The sequence below is a fragment of the Xenopus tropicalis genome, chromosome 10, assembly GCF_000004195.4.
Source record: "Xenopus tropicalis strain Nigerian chromosome 10, UCB_Xtro_10.0, whole genome shotgun sequence".
NCBI lineage: Eukaryota > Metazoa > Chordata > Amphibia > Anura > Pipidae > Xenopus > Xenopus tropicalis.
Genome location: NC_030686.2, coordinates 27,268,185 through 27,293,347, shown reverse-complemented (window position 1 = coordinate 27,293,347; position 25,163 = coordinate 27,268,185). Strand labels below are relative to the sequence as shown.

The 25,163-nt window shown below is 40.0% G+C and overlaps 1 protein-coding gene across 3 annotated transcripts; it reads left to right on the top strand.

Moving 5' to 3' along the window:
- The first annotated feature begins 4 nt into the window (after positions 1 to 4).
- slc26a11 (solute carrier family 26 (anion exchanger), member 11) lies at positions 5 to 24,290 on the top strand. Of its 3 annotated transcripts, none has more exons than XM_002937308.4 (18): positions 5 to 107; positions 5,317 to 5,576; positions 7,181 to 7,373; positions 7,457 to 7,542; positions 7,693 to 7,772; positions 7,875 to 8,017; positions 8,454 to 8,629; positions 9,700 to 9,772; positions 10,030 to 10,080; positions 11,604 to 11,664; positions 11,744 to 11,799; positions 15,042 to 15,182; positions 15,792 to 15,919; positions 16,025 to 16,124; positions 17,795 to 17,928; positions 19,160 to 19,232; positions 20,199 to 20,300; positions 22,534 to 24,290. In XM_002937308.4, the coding sequence occupies exons 2-17, from the start codon at positions 5,355 to 5,357 to the stop codon at positions 20,264 to 20,266; spliced, it is 1,785 nt and encodes a 594-aa protein (XP_002937354.2). In that variant the 5' UTR covers positions 5 to 107; positions 5,317 to 5,354; the 3' UTR covers positions 20,267 to 20,300; positions 22,534 to 24,290. The 3 variants fall into 3 exon arrangements, 2 of the variants coding, with proteins under 2 accessions (XP_002937354.2, XP_031750155.1); XM_031894295.1 differs by lacking the exon at positions 5 to 107 and adding an exon at positions 177 to 255; XR_001925409.2 differs by lacking the exons at positions 19,160 to 19,232; positions 20,199 to 20,300; positions 22,534 to 24,290 and having other exon boundaries at positions 16,011 to 16,124; positions 17,795 to 17,877.
- Positions 24,291 to 25,163: the final 873 nt, after the last annotated feature.

Here is a 25,163-nt window from a genome sequence, read left to right as displayed (position 1 = left end):
TCCCATATTCCCGCCTTCCTGCCACATGACTCCCGTTTGTACCCGCCCCCTGGACCCCCGGACCCGCCCCCTGTGCAGCGAAGGATCGCAGGAACTGCCGGTGTCTGGTCAGTGTTTTTATTCCACTCTTCCCCCCATTGTCTTCGTATGAACGTTTCTCCCTCACAGCGACAGTTCTATCCTTCTGTCTCTCCCATATAACTACCTGTCATCCATATCTTTATTTCTGGGCTGTCACTATCTGCTCTGTAACAGGTATAGGAACTGTTGGGGTTTCAGCTGGTGTAGAACTATAACTATTCGCTTCTCCAGCAAGGGCTGCAGAAAGTTTACTGAACAAAGTTTTCTATATCTCAGTAATTCAGTACAGGCTGTAGCAGAGCAACACAGTAATGGCTCCATGGGGAGAATCTTGTTTCCTTATCTTTCCTTGGTGCCTTAGGGCTCTGGTACACGAGGAGATTAGTCGCCCGTGGCAAAACTCCCTGCTCGCGGGCGACTAATCTCCCCGAGTTGCCTTCCCCCTGCCATCCCACCGGCGAACATGTAAGTCGCCGGCAGGATGGCAGACGCGGCGGGGCGATTTTGGGAAATCGCCGAAAAAGCCTTGCGAGTCTTTTTTGGCGATTTGCGCGAAATCGCGCCGCCACGTCTGCCATCCCGCCGGCGACTTACATGTTCGCCGGTGGGATGGCAGGGGGAAGGCAACTCAGGGAGATTAGTCGCCCACGAGCAGGGAGTTTTGCCGCGGGCGACTAATCTCCCCGTGTACCAGAGCCCTTAGTGTTTCCTAGATATGGGAGACATAACTTGTTTTGACTTGGAATTTGGGCAGATGTACCTAAATGAGACCTAGGGGCACATTTACTTACTCACGAACGGGCCGAATGCGTCCGATTGCGTTTTTTTCGTAGTGATCGGTATTTGGCGATTTTTCGGAAAATTGTCGCAACTTTTTTGTTGCCATTCCGAATGTTGCGCAAAATCTGGCGATTTTTTCGTAGCGTTACTACTTGCGCGAAAAGTCGCAACTTTTTCGTAGCCTTCGCACCGAGTACGAAAGATTTGGATTCATTCAAGCTTCAGTATGGTGACTTTTCTTGGGCCAGGTTGGAGCTGCAGAGTGCCATTGAGCCCTATGGGAGACTTTCCTTGGGCCGGGTTGGAGCTGCAGAGTGCCATTGAGCCCTATGGGAGACTTTCCTTGGGCCGGGTTGGAGCTGCAGAGTGCCATTGAGCCCTATGGGAGACTTTCCTTAGGCCGGGTTGGAGCTGCAGAGTGCCATTGAGCCCTACAGGAGGCTTTCCTTGGGCCGGGTTGGAGCTGCAGAGTGCCATTGAGCCCTATGGGAGGCTTTCCTTGGGCCAGGTTGGAGCTGCAGAGTGCCATTGAGCCCTATGGGAGACTTTCCTTGGGCCAGGTTGGAGCTGCAGAGTGCCATTGAGCCCTATGGGAGGCTTTCCTTGGGCCGGGTTGGAGCTGCAGAGTGCCATTGAGCCCTATGGGAGACTTTCCTTGGGCCGGGTTGGAGCTGCAGAGTGCCATTGAGCCCTATGGGAGACTTTCCTTGGGCCAGGTTGGAGCTGCAGAGTGCCATTGAGCCCTATGGGAGACTTTCCTTGGGCCAGGTTGGAGCTGCAGATTGCCACTGAGTCCTATGGGAGGCTTCCAAAATCATGCTAAGTCTGAAAGTTTCGCCCGCCGCTTACGAGCGCTCAATACGAAAAAGTCGCGACAAGATACGAGCGCATCGTAATGGCTACGAAAAACTCGCGTTTTTTCGCGCAAATTGTATTGGTAACGAAAAAGTCGTAAAGGCGCCGAAAAAATCGCAAAAAATACGAAAAAGTCGCAAAATGTTCGTTTTCCAATCGGAATTTTTCCAATTCGGATTCGTGGGTTAGTAAATGTGCCCCCTAGAGTAGGAACAATTTAGTTACCAGATCATGTGACAAATCAGGGGCGCTTATGATACATGAATCTTGTATCTTTAGAATCTTTAGAGCTATTGCAGCAGTGCAGTCTATGAATATTGTTTACTGCAGGAAAATGCAACTTCCTGACCTCTCCTGCACTCTATTGTATAGTGCAAATCCATTAATTTAAAACCAAATAGTGCTCATGAGAAAACCTGTTCAAATGCCTGATACATGTCAGCTGGAAATCCAGTAAAACCTGTAATATGCATGAGTACTTGGTAGTAATAGCCCTAAGCACCCTATAATTTCCCTGTTATTTTTGGACATAAATGTAAAATGGCACAGTTCCTTATCATTCCTGAAAAGAATCAATTTGAATGAGAGGCTGTGAAAAAATCTAGTGTAGCTGTAGTGAGCAGACAACAATTGCTTAAGGGACCAGGTATCTCTATTACATTAGTGATTTAAACCCTTTAAATATGCTCTGCAGATTCCACCCGGGTGTATCTCAGTCAGTTCACACTTGGGCACAAATTCCACAATCAGATGAAGTGCAGAGGGTTCACTGAGTTCAAACTGTATCACTTTTATTCATAGCAGAGGTTATCACTGGATTACAATTTGCTGCAGCATTTATTAATATTTTAATCTCCATAAATACTCTCCTGTTCATCAGTCTCAGTAAAGATTGTTTGTTTCGTCAGAAACAAAACTATTGTTTTTCCGCTATTGTTGTTTCTACCTTCACATCATCACATGTAAGGGCTCTGGCACACGGGGGAGATTAGTCGCCCGCGATAAAACTCCCTGTTCGCGGGCGACTAATCTCCCCGAGTTGCCTACCCCTGCCATCCCACCGGCGAACATGTAAGTCGCCGGCGGGATGGCAGACGCGGCGGCGCGATTTCGCGCAAATCTTTTTCGGCGATTCCCTGAAATTGCCCCGCCGCGTCTGCCATCCCGCCGGCGACTTACATGTTCGCCGGTGGGATGGCAGGGGTAGGCAACTCGGGGAGATTAGTCGCCCGCGAACAGGGAGTTTTATCGCGGGCGACTAATCTCCCCCGTGTGCCAGAGCCCTAAAGGTAGAAACAATAGGAATTCTACCTGCTGAATGGCCCTGAGCCATTGCAAAATCTTTTAACCCGGCCGATCGACGAGATGACTGATATCCACAGCCCTTGCTGTGGATATAGGTTTATTTTATATCTATAAGCCTTAGTTCTCCGCTTGTCCAGCTACATTAGAGATAGATGTTTCATGACACATTGACTATCTGCTTTACAATGAAAGAGTCATTTTGCTTGGGCTTCTGTAGTTTCCTTATATACATGCATATCATATGATATTGAACTGAGGGCCACTAAATATCACTTGAAAAACTACAGTATCTACTACATCCTATACATTTAAAATCTTTTATATTGCAAGCTATCGAGTTATTACTTAAACACAACTCTTTTCTATATAATAATTTTTTTCTTAAAAAATGAGGCACGGAAATGGGGGGGGCAAAATTTGCTCCCTCATTTACCGACCTCATGATGGGCTGGAGGGCACAATCCTTTTAAACACCACATAGTATATTATGGTCGGTACACAGATGACCATTGATCAATATTTAGGTAAAACACAGCCCAGAGGAACAGAACGCAAGTTATCCAAGATGGCACCAAGACTTCCTCGCTGACACAGAAACCACAAATGACTTCTGGCCAGACAGTCCACCTTGCCAACCAAAACCCAACAAAAAACAGGGGAAAAGATCACCCAAACCCCCTCCTGACACACCTTGGGTAGACTGGAAACCCAGCCCCAGCATTGCCAGCAGAACAAGAAGAACCACATGTGTCCCGCTCCACAACAGGCCACACAAAATAGCTTGAAGTGGAACTCCACCCAAAAGCTGTTTTTGCTTTATGAAATTCTAAGCAACTTCCCATGTACATTAAGTAACCTTTTCATTGGTACAGGTATAGGACCCGTTATCCAGAATGCTCGGGACAGTATAAGGGGTCTTTCTGTAATTTGGATCTCCATATCTTAAGTCTGCTAAAAAAAATCAATAAAACATTAATTAAACCCAATAGGATTATTACAGAGAAAAAGGAAATCAGTTTTAAAATTCTGAATTATTTGCTTACAATGGAGTCTATGGGAGACAGGTTTTTCCATAATTTGGAACTTTCTGGATAACAGGTTTCCAGATAAGGGATCCCATACCTGTATTTGTAAATGTAATTGCCATTAAGAGCAGTATCTGTCTGCCTGTTTATATTTTCTGCATTTCTGGTTTTGCCTTTTGAAATAATGTATCAGAGGTAGCTGATTCACAGATGTGGATCTGTAAGGATCTTGTAATTTCCCTTTAAAAAAGCTTTGAATAACTGTCCCTTGCTTAAATATAATTTTTAAGGCGATCACATGTTGGGTCACAACTTTCCTTAATCATTTGTGCTGATGTTTCCTCTATTCATCCACAAGATGTGGAAAAGCATATAAGTGACCTAACAGCAGTGCAAACTGTGTGTCTGGTATATATATAATATCTCTGTGTATGTGTGTGTATATATATATATATATATATATATATATATATATATATATATATATATATATATACACACATACACAGAGATATTGATCCATCTGTGCAATGCCAGACCCATTTGGCTTCTTTACACTGTGCTTGTTCATTCACTTGACCTGAGTATTCCTCTCAGTGTTTGTTTGCCACCTTGCTGCATGACAAACAGTATTGACCTTGGCTTAAGATTTGCTGAAGAAGCCATATATTTTCTTACTTATAAAAACAAAACATAAATGCATGACTTTGACTAAATTGAGTTGCCTAAGAAGCCAGATATTTTCTAGATTGCACAAGCTATGCACTGTTTATGTATTGAGCAACAGAGTATTCTGAGGCTAACACATTCATTTTAAGTTAGATTTGCCTGTAGGACAAATGGTTAAAAAGGCCATATTCCTTATTTGGCACCATTTAATGTGAAAACAAAAATTCCCGGTCAGACCTTTATGTTTGTGGAATACCAAGATGTAAAAGTAAGGTGCACCAGACTTATCAAGGTAAAAACACAAGTTATTATGTCTTATAATTTGTACCAACCAGTCTGCATTGACCTGTAAACAAACATGCTATGATTGAAAGCAAAGACATGACAAAATTGACTTAATTCTATGGGCAACTACGCAGGGTGGCCACGGTCCTTTGCCCCCCTCACCTGTCTGGATGTGCATGCATGGGTATAATTAAACACCTATGTTAGTAATCAACACTCTAATCCTTTCTAAAAATCATCCAAGAAATGTATATATCACCTAATATTTTGTCATACATGCATACACATGAACTAATATCTGTTTTTTTTTTGTCAGAGCCCTCAGGAAAGCTTACTGGAACTAAGTGATGAGCCATGGAGTGCTTGGAGGGCGAGTCATGTGGCAGGAGGCTGCATCCTACCTTGACCTGTTGCTTCTCCTGTAATAGTTTGCAAAAGAGGTTGCCATTTCTTCAATGGCTTCCACGATATTCACTGCAATGGCTGCAGCTGGACATCATTGCTGGCATTACTGTGGGACTGACTGTGGTACCCCAGGCTCTGGCCTATGCAGAAGTTGCTGGGCTGCCTGTGCAAGTAAGTGGCAAGCTTGATCATTATTGTTTAGATTTGGTTTGTGTGTAGCCCATTATATTGGTCTGGCTGTACCAGTCTTTAAAACAGGAAGGCCTATGGGGTTCTGTATTATACATATTTGACCATAAATATATATTGGCACACCATTCTTCGAGTCTGTGTTATTTAAAAGTAGTATTCTGACACATAGTTCAGCATTGGAATATGCAATCAGCTATTTGTTCTCTAAAACCCTTAAAGGAGAAGGAAAGGTAAAAACTAAGTAAGCTTTATCAGAAAGGTCTATGTAAATACAACAATAAGCACTCACTGTAATGATGCTCTGACTCATCTGTGAAAAGAAACACATCATCTGTACACATGAGCTTCTGTGTCAGACCTCTCTCAGCACAAACTTCATGGCATGGCTTGACACGAGCCTGTGCAGCTTCCTCCTCTTCCTCCTACCCACAGCAGTGAGAAATACAGGCAGCAGGGGAGATGCAAGCAGGGAATTGACGTCAGCCTAAGTTAACAAACAGAGGTAGCTTCTAGGGCTGTTTAGGCTGACGATAGATCTTTTCTATCTTGTGCGACTAACCACTCCGAAACCCCTTTCCCCCGGCAACAATAAGAGTCGCCAGTGGAAAGGCCTTCACATAGCTTTGGTTTTCCAAAGTCACTCAGAGTTTCCTCCTACAGGCACCTTCTGGCAATTTCGTTAAAATGGAGGTGATACTAAAGGCCTTTCCACCATTGGAAAGGCATTTTGGAGTAGATAGTTGCCCATGATAGTAGAGTTCTATCGCGGACAACTAACACGCTCCATGGGGCATCAGCCTTACTCAGGTATGGTAGAACATTCTACAGAATAAATATAGCGTTCCAAAGTCAAAAGTACAAGAATACCATATAGTACAATACAGGTGAATGTGCTGAGCATTGGTATTACTAGAATATTCCCCACCATAGAAAAGATACAGCAGCCCAATATTAGCCTCTAGGAATGAAATGCACAATATTTATCGAGAGAGAATCAATTATGGTAACACCAAAGCAAGACTCTTAATACATCTCTCAAAAATATTAACCAGGACAACATTCTTTTACTTATTCATGTGTAAAATCAATCCTTATTTTCCCAGACCAATGGTCTAAGAGAGAGAGAAGAGATACACAAACAGAGAAGCAGAATAACAATAGTATAATATAGAAATATGAGGCATTCTACATATAATGACATTTTGCAAGATGAATTAGAGAATCCTTTCTTCTTTTTTATGAAGGTGTTTCAATACACAGCATGTATATATACCTATACATATACCTAAATATTTGCTTATGATTCAGTAAGCTGTTATTTATGTTTGCAGGTGTGGCTAAGAGTAATTCTTGTTTAATCTGTTTTATGCAAACAATTTTCCAGGTTTTTAGTAGACCTCCAGCGGAGATTAGGACAGCAACATATGAGCACAGCTACTTGTAATGGCAGTTAAATTGACTAAAGGAGAACTAAACCATGAAAATTAATGTCAATAGAAATGCTGTATTTAATATATTGAACTTACTGCACCAGCCATCTGTGGTGTGTTATAGGATTTTAAAGGCTTATTGTTTTCTTGCAGTTTGGACTCTATTCCTCATTTGTTGGGTGTTTCATTTATTGCTTCCTTGGGACGTCTAAAGATGTTACACTTGGTCCAACTGCTATCATGTCCCTGCTTGTATTTGTGTATACACTGGGGGACCTTTCCTTGGCCATTCTGTTGACGTTCATCTCAGGCTGCATCCAACTGGCTATGGGTCTCTTAAATTTTGGTAAGGCCTGGTAATACCTTATTCTCCCTTTGCTTCATATATCTTTGCTAACATCAGAATCCTTTTTGGCTTTTTGTTATCAGGTTTCCTTTTGGATTTCATTTCATATCCAGTCATCAAGGCTTTTACTTCAGCAGCAGCTATCACAATTGCTTTTAGCCAAGTTAAGGTATAAAAAAATGGAATTTTCTTAGCTTGACATTTGCCAGCCATCGTATATATGCATATATATTTAGTGGACAACCGTAAAATACCAGATTTTCTCATTCTAAGCATCCTCATTTTTGATTAATTGTTACACTTACTTTCTGGTCAACAGAACCTGCTTGGTTTGCAAGATATCCCTCGTCAGTTTATTTTACAAGTTTATCAGACATTCCGCAAGCTTCCAAGTACAAGGTGAGAAGGTCTATCCTTAAACATAATAGAGGGGATTTGTGTAGGAATGGCAATGGTTAGGGGGGAGTCAAATCAGTCATTGAGCCATTGCTTCTTTTGCAGACCCGGAGATGCAATCCTGGGAATTCTTTGCATTGCCATTCTCCTGGCACTAAAGTGGATGAAGGACCATACTTCTAGGCCTTACCAAGGCATGTCGATTTGCCACCGAATCTGCTACCTCATTGTTTGGATTATGACAACAGGTACTAATAGTGATTAAAAAAAAGATTATATCTTGTACTTAATGGTAACAGTTCCAGTTCTCTGTGTCATTCCACTTTATTACACATAACTTAATTTATGGACTTATTTGTTTTGATTTCTTTGTATGTATGTATTACTTGGGTTGTTACTGAGATCTGGTGTAAATTTCATGTCAGTAGCCCCATTAGAAATATATTTACTAAGAAAATTGTTAACGTGTTCAATACCTATTTTCCCTGCTGCAAAGCAGGTTGTTTGTTTGCTATAGTTGCATGAAAATAGATGGACCCCACATTGTATTATATTTTGTATTAACTAATATGTTGAATTCTAATGGGGGGCTAGAGGTGTCATTTGCTTCTTCTCTACTTTCATACTTTTTCTTCGCAAAAGAATGAGCCACATCTGATAATAAGAATATTTGTCTCCCTGCAGCTCGCAATGCACTTATAGTGGTTGGTGCAGGACTGGTGGCTTATTCCTTTCATGTCATGGGACTCCATCCTTTTATCCTAACTGGGAAGACAGCAAAGGGACTTCCCCAGTTCCAGCTGCCACCCTTTTCTGAGATCACTCCCAATGGCACAAAGACTTTCAGTGAGATGGTTCAGGTAAGACAAGCAACAAAGAGAAAATCACCTGCATTTATATTTATGCTTAAAGTAGCAAAAGCGTTCTGTTATTGATTCCCTGGAAGAGTTGTCACTTATTGGAACCTTTGAAGGAATAGCACCAAGGCCATGATGCTTTGTTTGTCACTAGGGCAGGGACTGAAGGGAATGTGATTCGGACCTTAGATTGTAAGCTTCACATTTCTTACTCTTTTATTGTTTGATGAAATTAACTACTTATAGAATACTGCCATTTGTGGACTTATGCCGACCAAATATATCAGCTGCCTTTATTGTGTATAAGGCAACATCAGAGGCCTGCCCAAACAATATCTGGAGGAGGACCAACCAGATATCTATTAGGTAGGTTTAATAATCCATTCAGAAGAGGACCACAGCCTATTGTGACTGATAGGTATTGAAAGATTTCAAAGAGGCTTTTCACTGATTAAATTTTTGTTTGTGGGGTTTACATGTCCTTTAAAAAAGGGTGTTTTTGTAAAACAGGTGTGGCATTTTGTGGGTGTGGCCAATAAATAGGCATGCCTATGCAACAAATGTGTCCACGTTACGTACAGGAGATCTTTTTGTCCCCCTGTCATTTTCAGATGTTGGGAGGTAGGAAGCACGCTCAGTCACTCATAATAAGCCTTTTTAAATTCAGCATAATTAAGAATGCTCTCCTTGCTCACTTTCTTGGCGCAGATATCCGACTGTGTGGAATGTTTAGACCTCAGGCAGCCTTGCAACATGCTCCAGGGCTGGAACTAGGGGTAGGCAGAAGAAGCACGTGTGTAGGGCACCTGCCGATTTACAGGCTATGCTCCAGTACCTTTTTATCATCTAAGAGCAGTGGGGGGGGGGGATAGCAGCACTTGTCCATCATTTAAGTTATATACAGCATGTTCCGATGTAGTAATGAGCCATTTATTAAAATATATTTTACAGTTTGGCCCGTAAGGGAAATGGGCAAACTGTAGATTATAGATTTTATAATAAAAAAAAAATGTAAACTTTACATGTATGTATATTTTCCTCTTAAGACAATTAATCTGAAGATTCTTGAACAGGTGATTGGATCTGGGATTTTAATCATACCTCTTATGGGACTGCTGGAGAGCGTGGCCATCGCCCGAGCTTTTGGTAAGGACCAGAGAGAATTGTGCTATTTTTTAATCCAAATTGTTCCATTATGTCCATTTTCCTCTGAGACAAAGGAACCACACTCATAGGCTCATAGCACACAGGGCATTTTGACTACTGCTATAAGGGGGAAAACTGGTTCAGTCAAAACACGCCATATGCCTTAGATTGTATCCTTCCCATAATTGTTTATCATATAATACTTAATATATTTATTTTACTTTGCCTTATAAAAAGGTTTGTTTTATTTTGTGTAGCATCTCAGAATAATTATCGGATCAAAACCAACCAGGAGCTGTTGGCTATAGGTAACTACCATTTTTGATGATACTGTACCTACCTGCAGCATTTGCAAATAAAATTATTTCTTTGGTATTCTGTTTTGTATGAGAAATCTTTTCATTCTGTAGGTGTGTAGAGAGCAGTGAATGACATTTGACTTCAGTATAGTTGAAGAAAACGTAACTCTTTAGTGCAGGGTAACTATATATTACAATAATATAGTAAATTAGATTGAAAAGATACGTCCATCAAGTTCAACTTTCTATGTCTATATAAAGATCTGCCTAACTGCTAGCTGAAGACAAAAAACCCCATCTGAAGCCTCTCTAATTTGCCTCAGAGGGGGAAAAAAATTCTCACCTGACTCTGAGATGGCAATCGGACCAGTCCCTGGATCAACTTGTACTAAGAGCTATCTTCCATATCCCCGTGTATACCCTTCCAACAATATATATGCATTAGTAAACTTATAGTTCCTTATGCAAAAGAGAAAAGACAACCCCCGCACAATAGTTCACCGGATGCTCATTGTTTGATTTGAGAGTTTAATTTTATTTAGCAGAACACAATTTACCGGCACACATTTGTTTGCAACAACGGTGTGCCAGTAAATTGTGTTCTGCTAAATAAAATTACATTTAAAGTTCCTGTCACATTTAAAGATGCCTACATTATAGCCAGACATGAGATGCACATTCATTTACACAGCATCTAAATGTATGCAGTTAGCAGTAAACTTAAAAAATAAATCCCATGAACACATTTTGTTTAGTATTTTGGTAGATTATTATTGTGTAAGCTGGAAGCCAAGAAACTAATAGCCGTCACTAAAAGACAATATACTGTGCATTTGATCTAGAAATTGAAAAACGAGGCAATGGGATAGTAAATATGAGTAATTCCTCTTACCTGGTAAAGCAGGATAAATTATAGGTAGAATGTGACACCATCAGAGTCACTATAGTCAAAAGAGGAGTGTTTTTGTATATAGGTAATGAGTTAAGGGGAATTTAACAAAGGTTGTCCAGTATGTAGAAGAGAATTTTAAGAGCATTGGTATCAAACAAACAAGTACTTATAGGTATCATTTTATTTAAGGATCCTTGAAATGTTCATACTGAGGTGAAGGAGATGATGTCAAAATAAATACCTTTTTAATTTCGCTGACAATATTCCTTCCTGCATAAAACTCTTAGCTCAGTTTCTTTTTCTTGGTTTGTGGTTTCTGTCTGGTTTAGCTGTTGTCTAATGGTCCTTGGTATCACACTGCACACATCAGAGGCAATATTCTATTGTTTCCTATGTATGACTGGTTTAGAAGTTTGAAGATGACTATGATTTTTTCATTTAAGTCTATAGCTAAATTTGCATTCAGCATTTATAGGTCTCCATGCCTTAATGTATTTTATGTCTTTACATTAGTAAGAAAATATCCTATTCCATCTGATGCAATGTAGGTCTTATTGTTGTTAGAGACATGCTTGCAAAACATTACATGGATCAGATATGGAGATAGACATGACATTTGGGCAATTAATCTTTCCTGTAGGCTTAACCAACATCCTTGGCTCGTTTCTGTCTTCATATCCAGTGACTGGAAGCTTTGGGAGGTGAGTTAATCTGTGCTTTGTATGAATTTTCCAGTAAATGCATTAACATTTCTAACTGTAAATGAACTTTGTCTTTTAGAACTGCTCTTAATTCCCAGACAGGAGTGTGTACGCCTGCGGGTGGAATAATTACTGGTGAGATAAGGATTTTCTTTCTCCATTTTCTTTGCTGATTCAAAAAAAAAAAAAATTCTTAATATGGTTTTAGCCCTACAGATCCACAGGGGTAGAGCGATAAAGTAACCTGCCGAGGAGCTGAAAAATATAGAAAATGATACAGTAGAGACAATCAAATGTATTGACTTAAAGATTTTAAGGTGATAGATAATAATTATAATATACGGGCTGGGTTTGGGGGTTTCATTTTTTTAAATAGCTAGTACAGAAGAAAGATCATTAACAAGTTGTTATTAAAATAAGTCATGTAGCAAAAATCCAAGCATAAATCTGCACTTTTAGCATGTCTTTAATAGGCTGATGTAAGCTATATCAATGTCAAATATAAAGGTACAAGAACATATTAAAGGAAAACTATACCCCCAGAATGAATGCTTAACCAACTATTTTTACTATATTATTATAAGTGACCTATTAACGAATCTCACCAACCTGGAATATATATATATATGTCAGTAAATATTGCCCTTTTACATCCTTTCCCTAAATACACTATTTTGTAAGCAAAAGACAGAACTCTGTCCATTAATTGGCTGATGGGGCCTAGCATGTATGTGTGCCTTGGCTTGTTTGTGTGCACTGTGAATCCTATGACCCCAGGAGGTGGCCCTTAATTCTTAAAATAGCAATTTTGTATTTAGGAGTACCCAATAGCACATGCTACTAAAATATATATATTTTTTATGAAAATGGTTTATTTGGATGAAGCAGGGTTTTACATATGAGCTTGTTTATGCCATATATTTTTATAGAGACCTACATTGTTTGGGGGTATAGATTTCCTTTAAAGGGGACCTGTCACCCAGACATAAAAAGCTGAACAATAAAAGTCCTTCTCAAGTTAAACATGAAACCCAAATTCCTTTTTTTAATAACACATCCATACCCATTATAAAGCCATTTAAAAATCTTTGCCTTAGGCATAGAGGCAGGGCAGACAATACCTTTAGCTTTCCATTCAGCACTTTCTAGATGTCACTGCCCTTCTCACTTTTCCCCTCCCTCCTCATCACATAATGCTGTAGCCAGTGCATGAGTATGGGCCTCTGGTCCTCCAACAAGATTTTGGGGTGATGCAAAGCTTGCCTTACTAACAGTGTCCACAAAATGGCAGCTGCCTGCTTGCTGTGTTTGAGTAGTAACAAGAATGAAAGAAACAAGATTTATACTATCTATATCAGGGGTGGGCAAACTACGGCCCGCGGGCCACATCCGGCCCGTTAGCCCTTTCAATCCGGCCCGCCGTCTCCGGCCCCCTTAAAAAAATGACGTGCCCTGATTGGTTGCGCCCCGTGCGTGCGCACAACGTCAGCACGCACGGGGCGCAACCATATAAAAGAATGCACTGGGGAGCCGGGGAACAGAAGGACGGGACGGAGGAAGCAGCGGGTCGCTGTATTTATACACACAGGGCGTGCATGGAATTCAAAAGCCAGCCTTTAACCTTTCAGGAAAAGTGGGTAAAAAGAATCAAACTTTTTAACCCTTTTGGTTATGGTCATGCTGGGGGAAGATGCTGGGGGTGGAGCTGCAGGATGCTGGGGTGGGGAACTGCAGGATGCTGGGGTGGGGAACTGCAGGATACTTGGGTGGGGAACTTAAAGATGCTGGGTAGTGGAGCTGCAGGATGCTGGAAAGTGGAGCTGGGGGATGATGGGGGGGGGGAGCTGAGAGGCCCCATGATTTTTGATGGCAGCCCCGAGCGTAACGCTGTCCCGGCCCGTCTGTTAGTCAATGTGGCCCCTGAGCCAAAAAGTTTGCCCACCCCTGATCTATATAGTGTAAGTGAAGTATATTTTGCTCAACTAACGTAGCAGAAAAGAATTTGGAGTTATCCTTAGGATGACAGGTCCCCTTTAAGAAAAAAGGAACAAACAATAGGAAGAGGAGAAGGGCAAGAAAGTGAGAAGCAAGGCTTAGTAATACTAAACTTTTGATTTGCTCAAAATATCTTCACAAGTAGACAGGAAGGAGATGGGAACTTTACATTCACAGTTAGTCCATCGCTTGGTAAGAGAAGCTTCCGTTAACTCTATCATATATTGGAAGGGAGCTAGCAATGTTTCTGATTCCAACATTCCAGTGTCTCTAGGTACTTGTTGCAAACATTAAAACAGTGAACCTTTTAGTATCTAGTGGAATAAAGTTTAAACAACAAGTTTTTGCCATTCATCCGAGTGGCTTCTTTCGTTCGAATAAATGGTATGGAATTCTCATTTGAACTGAAGAAGCCACTCGAATGAGGGGTGCAAAGGTTCAAGAAATGAAAACTCTACTAGATACTGTATATCATGACCTTGAATCTTCATAGACAATGAACCTTTTAATTTCTTTATCTCGAATGCCACTGAAGTTGCATTGTATACTGTAGTTTGCACTTTTGTAATTTTATGGTATTTTTAGGGTACTGGCAAACAAGACGTTTTGTCGCCCTTGTGATGCATATGTAAGGCGTATCGTTTACAACTAGTGATTTACATTAATCCCAGTAGGAAAGTATCTTAAGATGTTTTATGGCTCATTTACGTCCCCAGACACCGTGAGCAAAGTGCAATTTTGAGCACAATCTCCATGTTTTCCCAGTTCCCCTCTGGGTCTGTGGATGTAAATTTTGTCCCCTTTGCCCCTTTGTCTAAGGTAAGTGTTGCATTAGCTCAGGAGTCCCCAACCTTTCTTACTCGTGAGCCACAGTCAAATGTAAAAAGACTTGGAGAGCAACACAAGCACCATAAAAGTTCATGGAGGAGCCAAATAAGGGCTAAGATTGGCTATTAGGGGCCTCTATGCACACTATCAGCTTACAGGAGGATTTATTTGGTAGTAAATCTTGTTTTTATTCAACCAAAACTTGACCCAAGTCAGGAATTCAAAAACAACTATCTGGTTTGGGGGCACTGAGAGCAACATCCAAGGGGTTGGGGAGCAACATGTTGCCCCTGAGCCCCTGGTTGGGGATCACTGCATTAGCTAGTACTAATCAAAATGAATCTGATTGTAGAGATATTCTACAGGTGTGAACTGCAGGACTTGGCTGTTATATTAAATATATTACGTATGCTGTGCCATGCAAGATACTAATAATTCATTATTATATTTTATTATACAAATTATAACCAGGAAGGATGCCTTTATACACTTTAAGATTTCAGTTATTATTTATGGATATTCTTTGATCAAAAACCATCTTTAAACCATTCCAGGGCTGCTGGTCTTACTCTCCCTTGGATACCTCACCCCCGCCTTCTACTTCATCCCTAAAGCTGCTCTTGCCGCTGTCATTATCTGCGCTGTGGCACCCATGTTTGATCTGAGAATATGCAAATCCATGTGGAAAGTAAAAAGTAAGATGATGCAGATAAGAGTATTGCATTGTATAAATATGTTAGCAATGTACTGAATGCCCAGCAGGGCCACTCCCTTGCAAACCTCACTCCCTGCCTTCTACTTTATCCTTAAAGCTGCTGTTGCCACTCATTATTAGGCAACTCCTGGTTTCAGTGAGTCAGTGTTTTATTGTGGCTATGAAAGTGTTGAGTTTGATATACTCCATTTACCAGGTGATGGCATAAAGCAGCACAAGGTAACATGCTGAGTGTGCCACTAGCCTAAGAGGTGGCTGCACACAACTAAACACATTAGGGTCCATTTACTTCCTACAGGGCAGAAGGCAAAACAAGCTCAGCCAGCACTTTTCTCCCTACCCTTTATTCATTCATGCAGCTCACACTCCATTTGTTATTCAGGTGTGTGGTAAAGAGCACAGCCAGACCCCAGACAGAAGTCCAGGGTCCAAGTAAATTACCCTCATTAACGAAGGGATATGATGTGATACCCTTTTGCATTGGTGTTTGTTTTCATTATTGTGCACAAATTGCCTAGTATTACTTGTCGCTAACATTTAGCCTTTAGAAGTAATTCCGTACAGCCTATTACATTTTTTCCTGCTGCAGGACTTGACCTGATACCGTTCTTTGTCACCTTCTTGCTATCCTTCTGGGAGATTCAGTATGGAATCCTTGCTGGAACGTTTGTTTCAATTATTTTTCTGTGTTATCCTATTGCACGACCAGAGATTAAGGTTAGTCTGCACATGAATAGAAGCATGTAAGGAAATCTTACCAGTCCTGTTGGCCATAATGCATACTTTGTAAATTACTCTTTTTACTCAGTTTTATTTTTTCAGGTTTCTGACATGGATGGCTTAATCTTGACACCAATGAGTGGCCTGAGTTTTCCAGCTATGGAATACCTCAAAGACAAAATTTATGAAAAGACGTTTACAGGTGGGAAAATCTGTCCTCAAACTAAGCATAAACATTCCTAAGCCTGTCCTAGTCAGAAGGCATATCCATAAGAATATCAAGTTCATGACCATGAGGGTGAAGACACATTGAGCTACTTATTAGCAGCTACTTGTCAAGGCTACAATACGACAGAAAATACCCTGCCATAGACAATACTGAGAATTGCCTTGGCTAAAACACACATAGAGACATGTAGCTGCTACTAGTAGCTCCCTGTGTCTTCACCCTAAAAGTAATCGCAACTCCCACAGATGAATAAACAAAACATGTATGAAAATTAAACCACCTACAATAACTTGTGTTCATGAAAATATGTAAAAGTGTAGCAACTACATTAATATACGGAACGACACCAGGCAGGAGTTTCCCTTATCGTCTCTTTTATTTGCCAAATGCATTGAACTCCAAGCACAGGAGCTAACCCAAATGTACACGGAATGCTGACCATTACTCACACCCCCTTACACGGCCCACCTAGGACCAAACAATTGAATTAGTCTGTTATCACCCACCTTTAGGTGGTCACATCGGGAGAGGATCCGGCTCACCAACACTTTTTACGTGTGTGTATGTTACTCACAAGTAAAAAAGGTTGGGGATCCTAATATACTTTATGGTATTAGGGTTCCGATGAGTTATACAAGTGCTAAGGCAGTTGAAAGGGTGGCAAACTGTAGCACTAGGATACCCTCCTTAGTATAGCTGCCTTGCAATGCTTATGTCTTAATTTTGAATTTGGCCAGGGAGCTATCTGCAAGGAGACATTCTTCCCATTCATTTGTGGTTTACCTCTGGTACTTTGGTTTCCTCCCAAAGACCAAAAATGATGCAGGAAAGTTAATTGGCTCCTGATATAACTGACCATCGATTTTGTGAAGGTAATAGTGTTCTTAGATTGCAAGCCATTTGGGCAGGGAGTGATATTTATATTTAATATGACTCTGACGTAGTTGGCCAGCTTGAAGTATATTGCAATATATGAACAAACAATCCCTGTTTTGCTCAAAGGGGAGGGCATTGCTCTGTAGCTTAATGCACAGAATGTCTCAATGGCCCATATATATTGATAATGGGTGAGTGCAGAGAACCTCTTGTTGCTGTCTGTGTGAATATATAGTCCCAGGAAGTACAGAACACAACAGGTCTTATGAAGGCAAAAATACATTTTTTTTATTGTGAATTAAATAAAAAAACGTATATTTGCTTGCATAAGATCCATTGAGTACTGTACTTTGTAGGACTATTACATAATTTGTTATTAGCAACCCAGGCAGTCAATATATTTAGTGTAAATGCTCCGCCTCAAGTGCAGAGAGGAGTGTGACGGGTCTGTGATAAACAGTGGAGGAATTGATTTAATTTCTCATTTAATGAGATTAGGAATTGATACCCAAAGGCTTCAACATGTCTGCCCCAGCCTGATTAGGAATAATAGGCAGAACCAACTGGAAAGTAATAAATAGTAACAATAAAAATAAAACTGGAGCCTTAGAGAGCAATGTCTTTTTGATTAGCAAATAAGACAATTTAAAGACTAGACAAAAAAAAATTGAAAGACTAGGCCATTCTATAACATACTAAAATCTTGCTTAAAAGTGATCTACCCTGTTAATGTGGCACTGGTAAAATATATGTACTTTTCTTTCCAGTGTCTTCACCCCAGTCAGTGACGCTGGATTTTACTCATGTGACTGCAATCGATTATACAGTTGTCGTAGGGCTGGCTGAACTTCTTTCCGAGTTTAAGGCACAGGGGGTGTGCCTAACTTTCTCAGGGTTACAGGTACAGTTCTTGGAACAGTCAGTAGTATTCTAAGACAGTTTTGTCACTTAAGTGTTTAGTAACTACACAGGTTGGCAACCAAATGTCTTGAATCAATCACTGTTTCAAATCATTCAGAGAAGTAATAACACTATACATCATGTGTGTATTTTCAAAAAGACGTATTAGTTACATATTTTAATACAAGTTCGAACAAGCAGTTTAGGCACAGTGGGTTGTACCATACAACTATAGAATGGATATACTAAGTTAAAATGTGTGGGATGTTTTATGAGGCAGGGTGCAATGTAGTTCTAGGTCTTGGTTTCTCCCAGGGTTCCCAAATCTGGTTGTAGGACTCAACCTTGTCATGTAGCAGTGTTGACAAGTAAGATATAGAAGGAGTGTAGTACATACAAGTTATTAATTGAGCTAACAAGGGGGAAGGTGCTAGCCAAATGGCTACAGCTAAAATATGAGAGGCCAATGCATTTTGATTCTTAGACAAGTTTGCGTGGGTAAAGGGAGTAAAGCCACTTCCGGATCTGGATTAATAACAATTGAGATAACAATTGAAAACTTTCTGTCCAGTATTTAAATACCAGCGTACATGTCCACCAGGACTGGTAATTTGTGCTTTTATCCGTGCATCCTCTAAAACATGTAGGGGGGGATTTTGTTTCTTTAATGCTAATGCAAGGAGAGAGTGCGAGCTGCTGACCAAAGTTTAACCCATTTATTAGTTGGTGTCAGGTGGGATAGATCTGTTTTCCATGCCAATATATAAGTTGGGGGGCCCTCTGGGGGGTGCTTCTATTAAGTGGGTGTAAAGTTGTGATAACATTATTCCTTTATAAAGCCTAGATTATTGGAGGACAGGCTAGGAAAGAGGCTGCGCCAGCCCAGACTGTTAGGGATAAAACACATAAATTGATATTGCATAATAGTTATTGTGACAAAGTGAGTAGTGATGGGCGGGTTGACCTTAAACCTGTGGGACCAGAGGGTGGGGTGGGTTCACGTTGATATTTAGGTGACCATTGCGGGTTTGGGTTGTGTGCAGGTCAGACTAGGAAAGCACACCCTTCTTCTGTTCCCGAAGATTCCCTTTCTTGAAACCAGAGGCAGAAGTAGCGTACAGAGCAGGATGTGCACAATGCGTTAGGATCTTACCATGGCAACATTCAGGGTCGGGTGTGGGTTTAATTTCAATATTATATAATAAGTGCCTTATGTGCCATCTTCTCTTTAGCCTCCTCTACTTCATATGTTTAGTTCATCTGGTTTGACGGAGTTACATCATTTTCACAGTATTGAAACATCAGGTAATATCTTGTTTTTATTTTGTATTTTGCTATCATGGGATAAATTAGTAGGGCTTAGAAAGATTGTCTTTAAAAATTCCTTCTACATAAGTTAAAAAGCAAAGGTTAGTGCACAAAGAAAAAGATTTTTCACTTTATAAATTAATTTATAAAGGAGAAAGTCATTGGATCAATTCTATGAAATGCCTATGAAATTTCAGGTTTTCCAGGAAAGGGGGCGTACTGGCCTCACTGAATGTCCTATTCATTATCCAGCAAGCTAAATACCTTTGCAATAACTTCCGGACCACGAAGAGATGAAGAAAGTGTTTACTATGAACTGGCTAGCTAATATAAGCACATCTAACTTGCTTCTTAAACTCAGAAATAGCATTTCCCTGCCCTAGTCAAGCTTTTAAAGATTTATAACTGCAAAACAGAATAACTTACAGGGAATGCCTTCAATGGGTTATGTAGGAAGACTCCTACATAAAAGTCTGCAGATTAAAGGAAATGTCAACCCCAAAAGAAAACATAATTCTAAGCAACTTTCCTATATGAATTTATTAAAAAATGTTAGTGCTCTAAAAGTTATTTGTATATGTAATTGCTATTCAAAGCAGCATTTGCTGAACTCCTGGTTGTTACTTTTTAAACAATGTTGCAAAGATCAGTCTCCTCCAGCAAAGCAGGTCTGTCAGTCTGCTGCCTTGTGTTACATTGTTTCAAATGCCAGAGCCCCAGGGCAGAGAATTGAAAAGGACAGACAAACACTGCTTTTATTAGCAATTATACATACAAATAACTCAAAAACCATTACAAATTTGTAATGAATGTATATTGAAAAAGTGGACTACCCCTTTAAAGGCACAGCTCAATGTAAATATAGGCCATATGTTAATAAAGTAAATTCTGTTGCACATATTTTAGTGGGCCATGTTTATTTAGCTTTCATTGTTTGATCATTATTAGGTTTTGTGTTTGCAGGAGGCTCATTTCAAGAAGATGAAAGCACACAACCTTTGCTTCGCAATGGTATTGTGTCTTTACCGTAGAGTTGTACAGTTCCTGAGGTCAGAACATTCTTGGGTAAGTACCACTACAGATCTCTTAGGGCAATGGAACAAGGTATGATTTGTAGCCTGTGGTTAAATCTGTGCTGCCACAGGTGATAAATCTCCTAAATGCCTTGCCATTGCCTAACATTGTAATTGCTGCAAGTAACACATACAGTATTACGGTGATCTGGCTTAATTGTGGAAAATTGCCTCACTTTGCATTTTGCCACAATGAAGCCAGATTGCTGCGAGTAATATGTTTTACTTGCAGCAATGGCAATGCATTTTCGGATTTATTTTGCCTGCAGTAGTGCCTATTGTAGCTGTGGGCAATAAACCTTACCCTGTGCCAGAATGGAGTTGCCTCTAACTTTTAGTGCCTGTCTCCTCTCTGACTGAGTAATAACCACCTGCTCATAAGTAATTTCTCTCCCATCCTGCTTTTGTACACACGTTCCTTCACTCTTCTCTCCTCAGCCTATGCATTTATACCCCCACATTACAAACAACCTACTCCTCTCTATTTAATCCAACCAAAGATGTGTTGATTTACAACTACATGTTGTTATTTCCGACCAGAGGGGACCAGGGAGAAACCAACTCACTTGCTTTGTATAAGTCTGCCAGCGACCCTACGCTAGATGACAAATACCACATTACATTTATTATCCCTCAATGTGAGGGGCCTTAATTCATTTAACAAGTGCAACAATCTAAAACTTGTACTCAAAAACAATCAGAATTGCTCTTTTACAAGAGACCCACTTCAAAGCAAATGCAATGCCTAAGCTCAATTTAAAAGGACACAATGAGATCTATAACATCAACCCCAACAGGCTGAAGTTAGAGGCAACTCCATTCTTGGATTCAGTCCATTGGTCCTATATTGATCACATATCTGATAAATTATGCCACTTTGTTGCTATAAAAAGACATCATCAATAACAAAATCTACACATTCACATCAATATACGTACCACAAGACAACTCCGTACTCTTAACTCATATTACATCTGTTACAGGGCTTCACAAATAGGAGGTGATCTAAACTTAGCTTTCAAACCATCCATAGACTGCTCCCTACATGTTCCTAGTGTCTGTCAAAAACCACCTCCACTCCTACCAGGTCATGGACATATCAAGATCATTAAAGTTCAACATAAGAGACTATTTATTCCTACTACTTCACCAATTTTATTCCGCATAGACTATTTCTTGATCCCACGGGACCAACTACCATTTTTCACAAATGTACTTAATATCTACACAGATACCAGAAACAGTCATATTATTATGTTAACAATTTATCCAATACATCAAGAGTCTGTATACCAATCTAGCCTATATTACCAATTCAAAAGATTTATGGCATAAGCTAGAGTTTCCAACAAACCTGTAATCACACCAGTACACTACAGACACACCTACACTTTTCTCATGGTAGCTGCTTCAGAGAGTAGCCATGGGCCCTCCTGCTAACAAAAAAGCTTTTCCACCACTAAGGTGATTCAATAAGAATGTTTAATAACAAAATTCCTTATGTACATTATAACACAGTTTTTGTGGTATTTTATAAAAGTTCTGCAGGAAGTATTAGAAATGTCTTTAGTAAAACAAGAGCAATATAAATGTAAGTTATAATAAACTTGGCTGTAGCAAGCAATGCCAGGCAGCAGCTGCAAGGGCAAACAAGGTTTTGAGCTGTATTAAAAAGGGGCATAGATTAAGGAGAGAAGAGGGTTATTCTTCCACTTTACAGAGCGCTGGTAAGGCCCCATCTAGAATATACCTTGTCATTTTGGTCTCCAGTGCTCAAACCAGATATCGAATTAGAGATGGTCCAAAAAAGGACAGCTAATCTGGTAAAGATTTTGGAGAGTCTCCGTTATGAAGATTCTCTAATGCTTTATTGAACAGTAGGCCTTCCAGCAGACACAAGGAAATCCATTCTTATTAGAAGAAAGGAGGTTCCATCTTAATATTCGGAAAGGGTTTTTTACAGTGGGAGCTGTGAAGTTGTGGAATTCCCTTCCTGAAACAGTCACCATGACAGATACATTACATAGCTTCAAGAAGTGGTTGGATGGCTTTTAAGTAAGCGAGGAAATACAGGGTTATTGAATATAGCTCTTAGTACAAGTTGATCCAGGGACTGCTCCGATTGCCACTATCTTACTATGTTTACTATGTATAGTACACTGATGTCACACATACAACAAATGATTAAAACTCTATAACCCCTTCTGTTTTCTCACTATCTCCAGGAAGCAGATCTCTGGATTTTTCTAAAGGGATGAGAGACTCCATAATGCCTGAATACATTTCAAAAGTGCTGAGAGTGGACGGTCTAGGGGTTCTTTTTTAACAAGACTGAAGATTAAACCAAGAGTGGGTTTTTTCGTACATAAAATAAAGACTGAAGACAGGTTCTCTTTACATGGAAAGCAGCTACCTACATGATATACAGCAGTATGCTGCTGGTGAATTAGAGAGTGGGTCATGTACAGAGCTACCTGTTACTGTTGAGTGCCAGTGGATGGGATTCATAAACCCTAGTTATTTATGGGCCCTTTAATGCCAATGTCAGGCCTGGAAACTTGCAGGTTTAAGTTAATATGACAGCCAAGTTGTGGAAGTTTTTAGCTTAAAGGGGTTGTAAACCCAGCCATGATGCTGTCCCTCTGCGCCCCCTGGTTTTGCTTTAGAAGTTGTCAAAAAATGTACTTATAGATGCAGGAAAATTTACCAATGACCATTCCACTGACTAAAAACCTCATTATAAGTGCAAGAGAAGTGACCAATGAGAACACTGATTCCCAGCACTATGTCAGGCATCTTGCTGTTATCTTATATATAGAGATAATTTTGTATTTGTAAATGTTTTTAATTCATTATATGACACTAGAATCAGACATGGGGATAAAGGACAGGTTTGTTCAGTCCTAGGAAACCGTGCTTAAAGCTTCTAATTCCAATTACAGGAACAAAGAACAGGGAGCCAGATTTATACAGATCAGCTGGGATTCCTATTGGAGGATTTTTGGAGATTTGGGGAAAAGTTTGATTGTGCAATATTGCTTTAAGAATACAACCCTGATGTTGCTGGACTATAGCTTCCAGCATGCCACACCCATATTATATGTTACATTATTCTGGGATTTGTAGTCCAGTAAAGATTGGTTGAGCAGTGCAGTGGACCAGGGTTTAGTACCCCTGTAACATGCCTATACTGTTTAGATTATTCTGTACATCCAAAGTTTAATACAGTTCCTTACAGGGGTGTGACCTGGGGGCATGGGCCATCCCAGGCAAAAAAGATTTCCAGCCCCCCTACAGTATGTAGTTGCCACAGTATGACGAGTATGAAGCTTTGTAAGATGTGTACCAACAGTCAGAATCTGGCCCAGAGCATCACAGCATGCTGCCGGCACTGGTCCGCAGCCCGGTGGTTGGGGACCCCTGATCTAACATTAGATGTGGTTTGTGCAGTTTAGTACTACCTCGAACGTAAGGTTCTATAGGCAGCTGTCCAGCCTTAATACAATAAGACTCACCCTTTAAGGAGACAGCTTTGGGACCTCACCCTAGAGTCTGCACTGACAGGAAGGGCCGCCTTAGAGACAAGGGATTTTTGCAGCTTTGGAAGCCCAACACCAAGAGCTGAATTGGGCAGGATACATATTTTATTGTTGGTATTTTCCATATTATGGATTAAAATGTTTTAATAAAGGTAAAACTATTAATGATAGGTCCACTTAAAGATTTGAAGTAATTTCTAATAGTTTTGGAGCTGAAGTTATAAAAGAGGGTTCCATTTTATTATATTGATAAAGTTTATTGCACATTTCTCATGTGACTAGGCTGTATTTGACGTATGACACTGGAGCTATTAAGGTATAGAGCACTGTATGTCAGACAGGGTGACATTTCTTTGGTAGAATGAAGATGCTAAACTAATGTTATACATTAATGATGCTAATAACTGTTGTATAGCAGGGTTAAATAAATGAAAAAATCTCTACCACGTGTCCCTTTAGTCTCATTGCAGTCAAAAAGTACCAGACATCTTATATCTAGTATAAGTAAATTTATTGCAACCGAACCTGATGAGTAACCCTTGAAAACACTTCTCATCTGAGCATCTTCTTTGGTTTAACTATCTGGTACGGGAAGTCCTCAGCATATAAACTCTTCTACTGATCCCATTACAGTAGTGCATTGTAACTCTTTAGCGAATTAGTTGTGAATGTTGCTTGGTAACTGTGATAGGATTACTAAGGTGTCCTGCATCTCATAGAGTCAGGTGTTACTTGTGAGAAAAATCCGCACTTCTCTAAGAAAACAATCCTTTATTCCTTAGTTAAAATCAGCATTAAGCATAAGTAAACATTGCTATCTAAGTACAAAATATCAATATACTTAAAAACAATAGAATAAACATCATTGGGACCAAACAGAAAATAATAAAGAATAAGTAAATAGTAATCACCATAAGTCTGGGCACTTAATTGCAGAATGCCCATTTGAAATGGACCAAAAATAATATACTCATATGGATGAAGTAGATGTTTGGAATAAACTGCCTAACTGTATATCACACAAAATAGTTGATATCCCATCTGGAATTTAGGCCCAGGGGACTACAAGTACTTAAAGGAACAGTAACACCAAAAAATTAAAGTGTATAAAAGTAACTAAAATATAATGTGCTGCTGCCCTGCACTGGTAAAAGTTGTGTGTTTACTTCAGAAAGTCTACTATAATTTATATAAATAAGCTACTATGTAGCCATGGAGGCAGCCATTCAAAGGAGAAAAGGCACAGGCACATAGCAGATAACAGGTAAAACACTATTGTATTCTACAGAGCTTATCTGTTATCTGCTATGTAACCT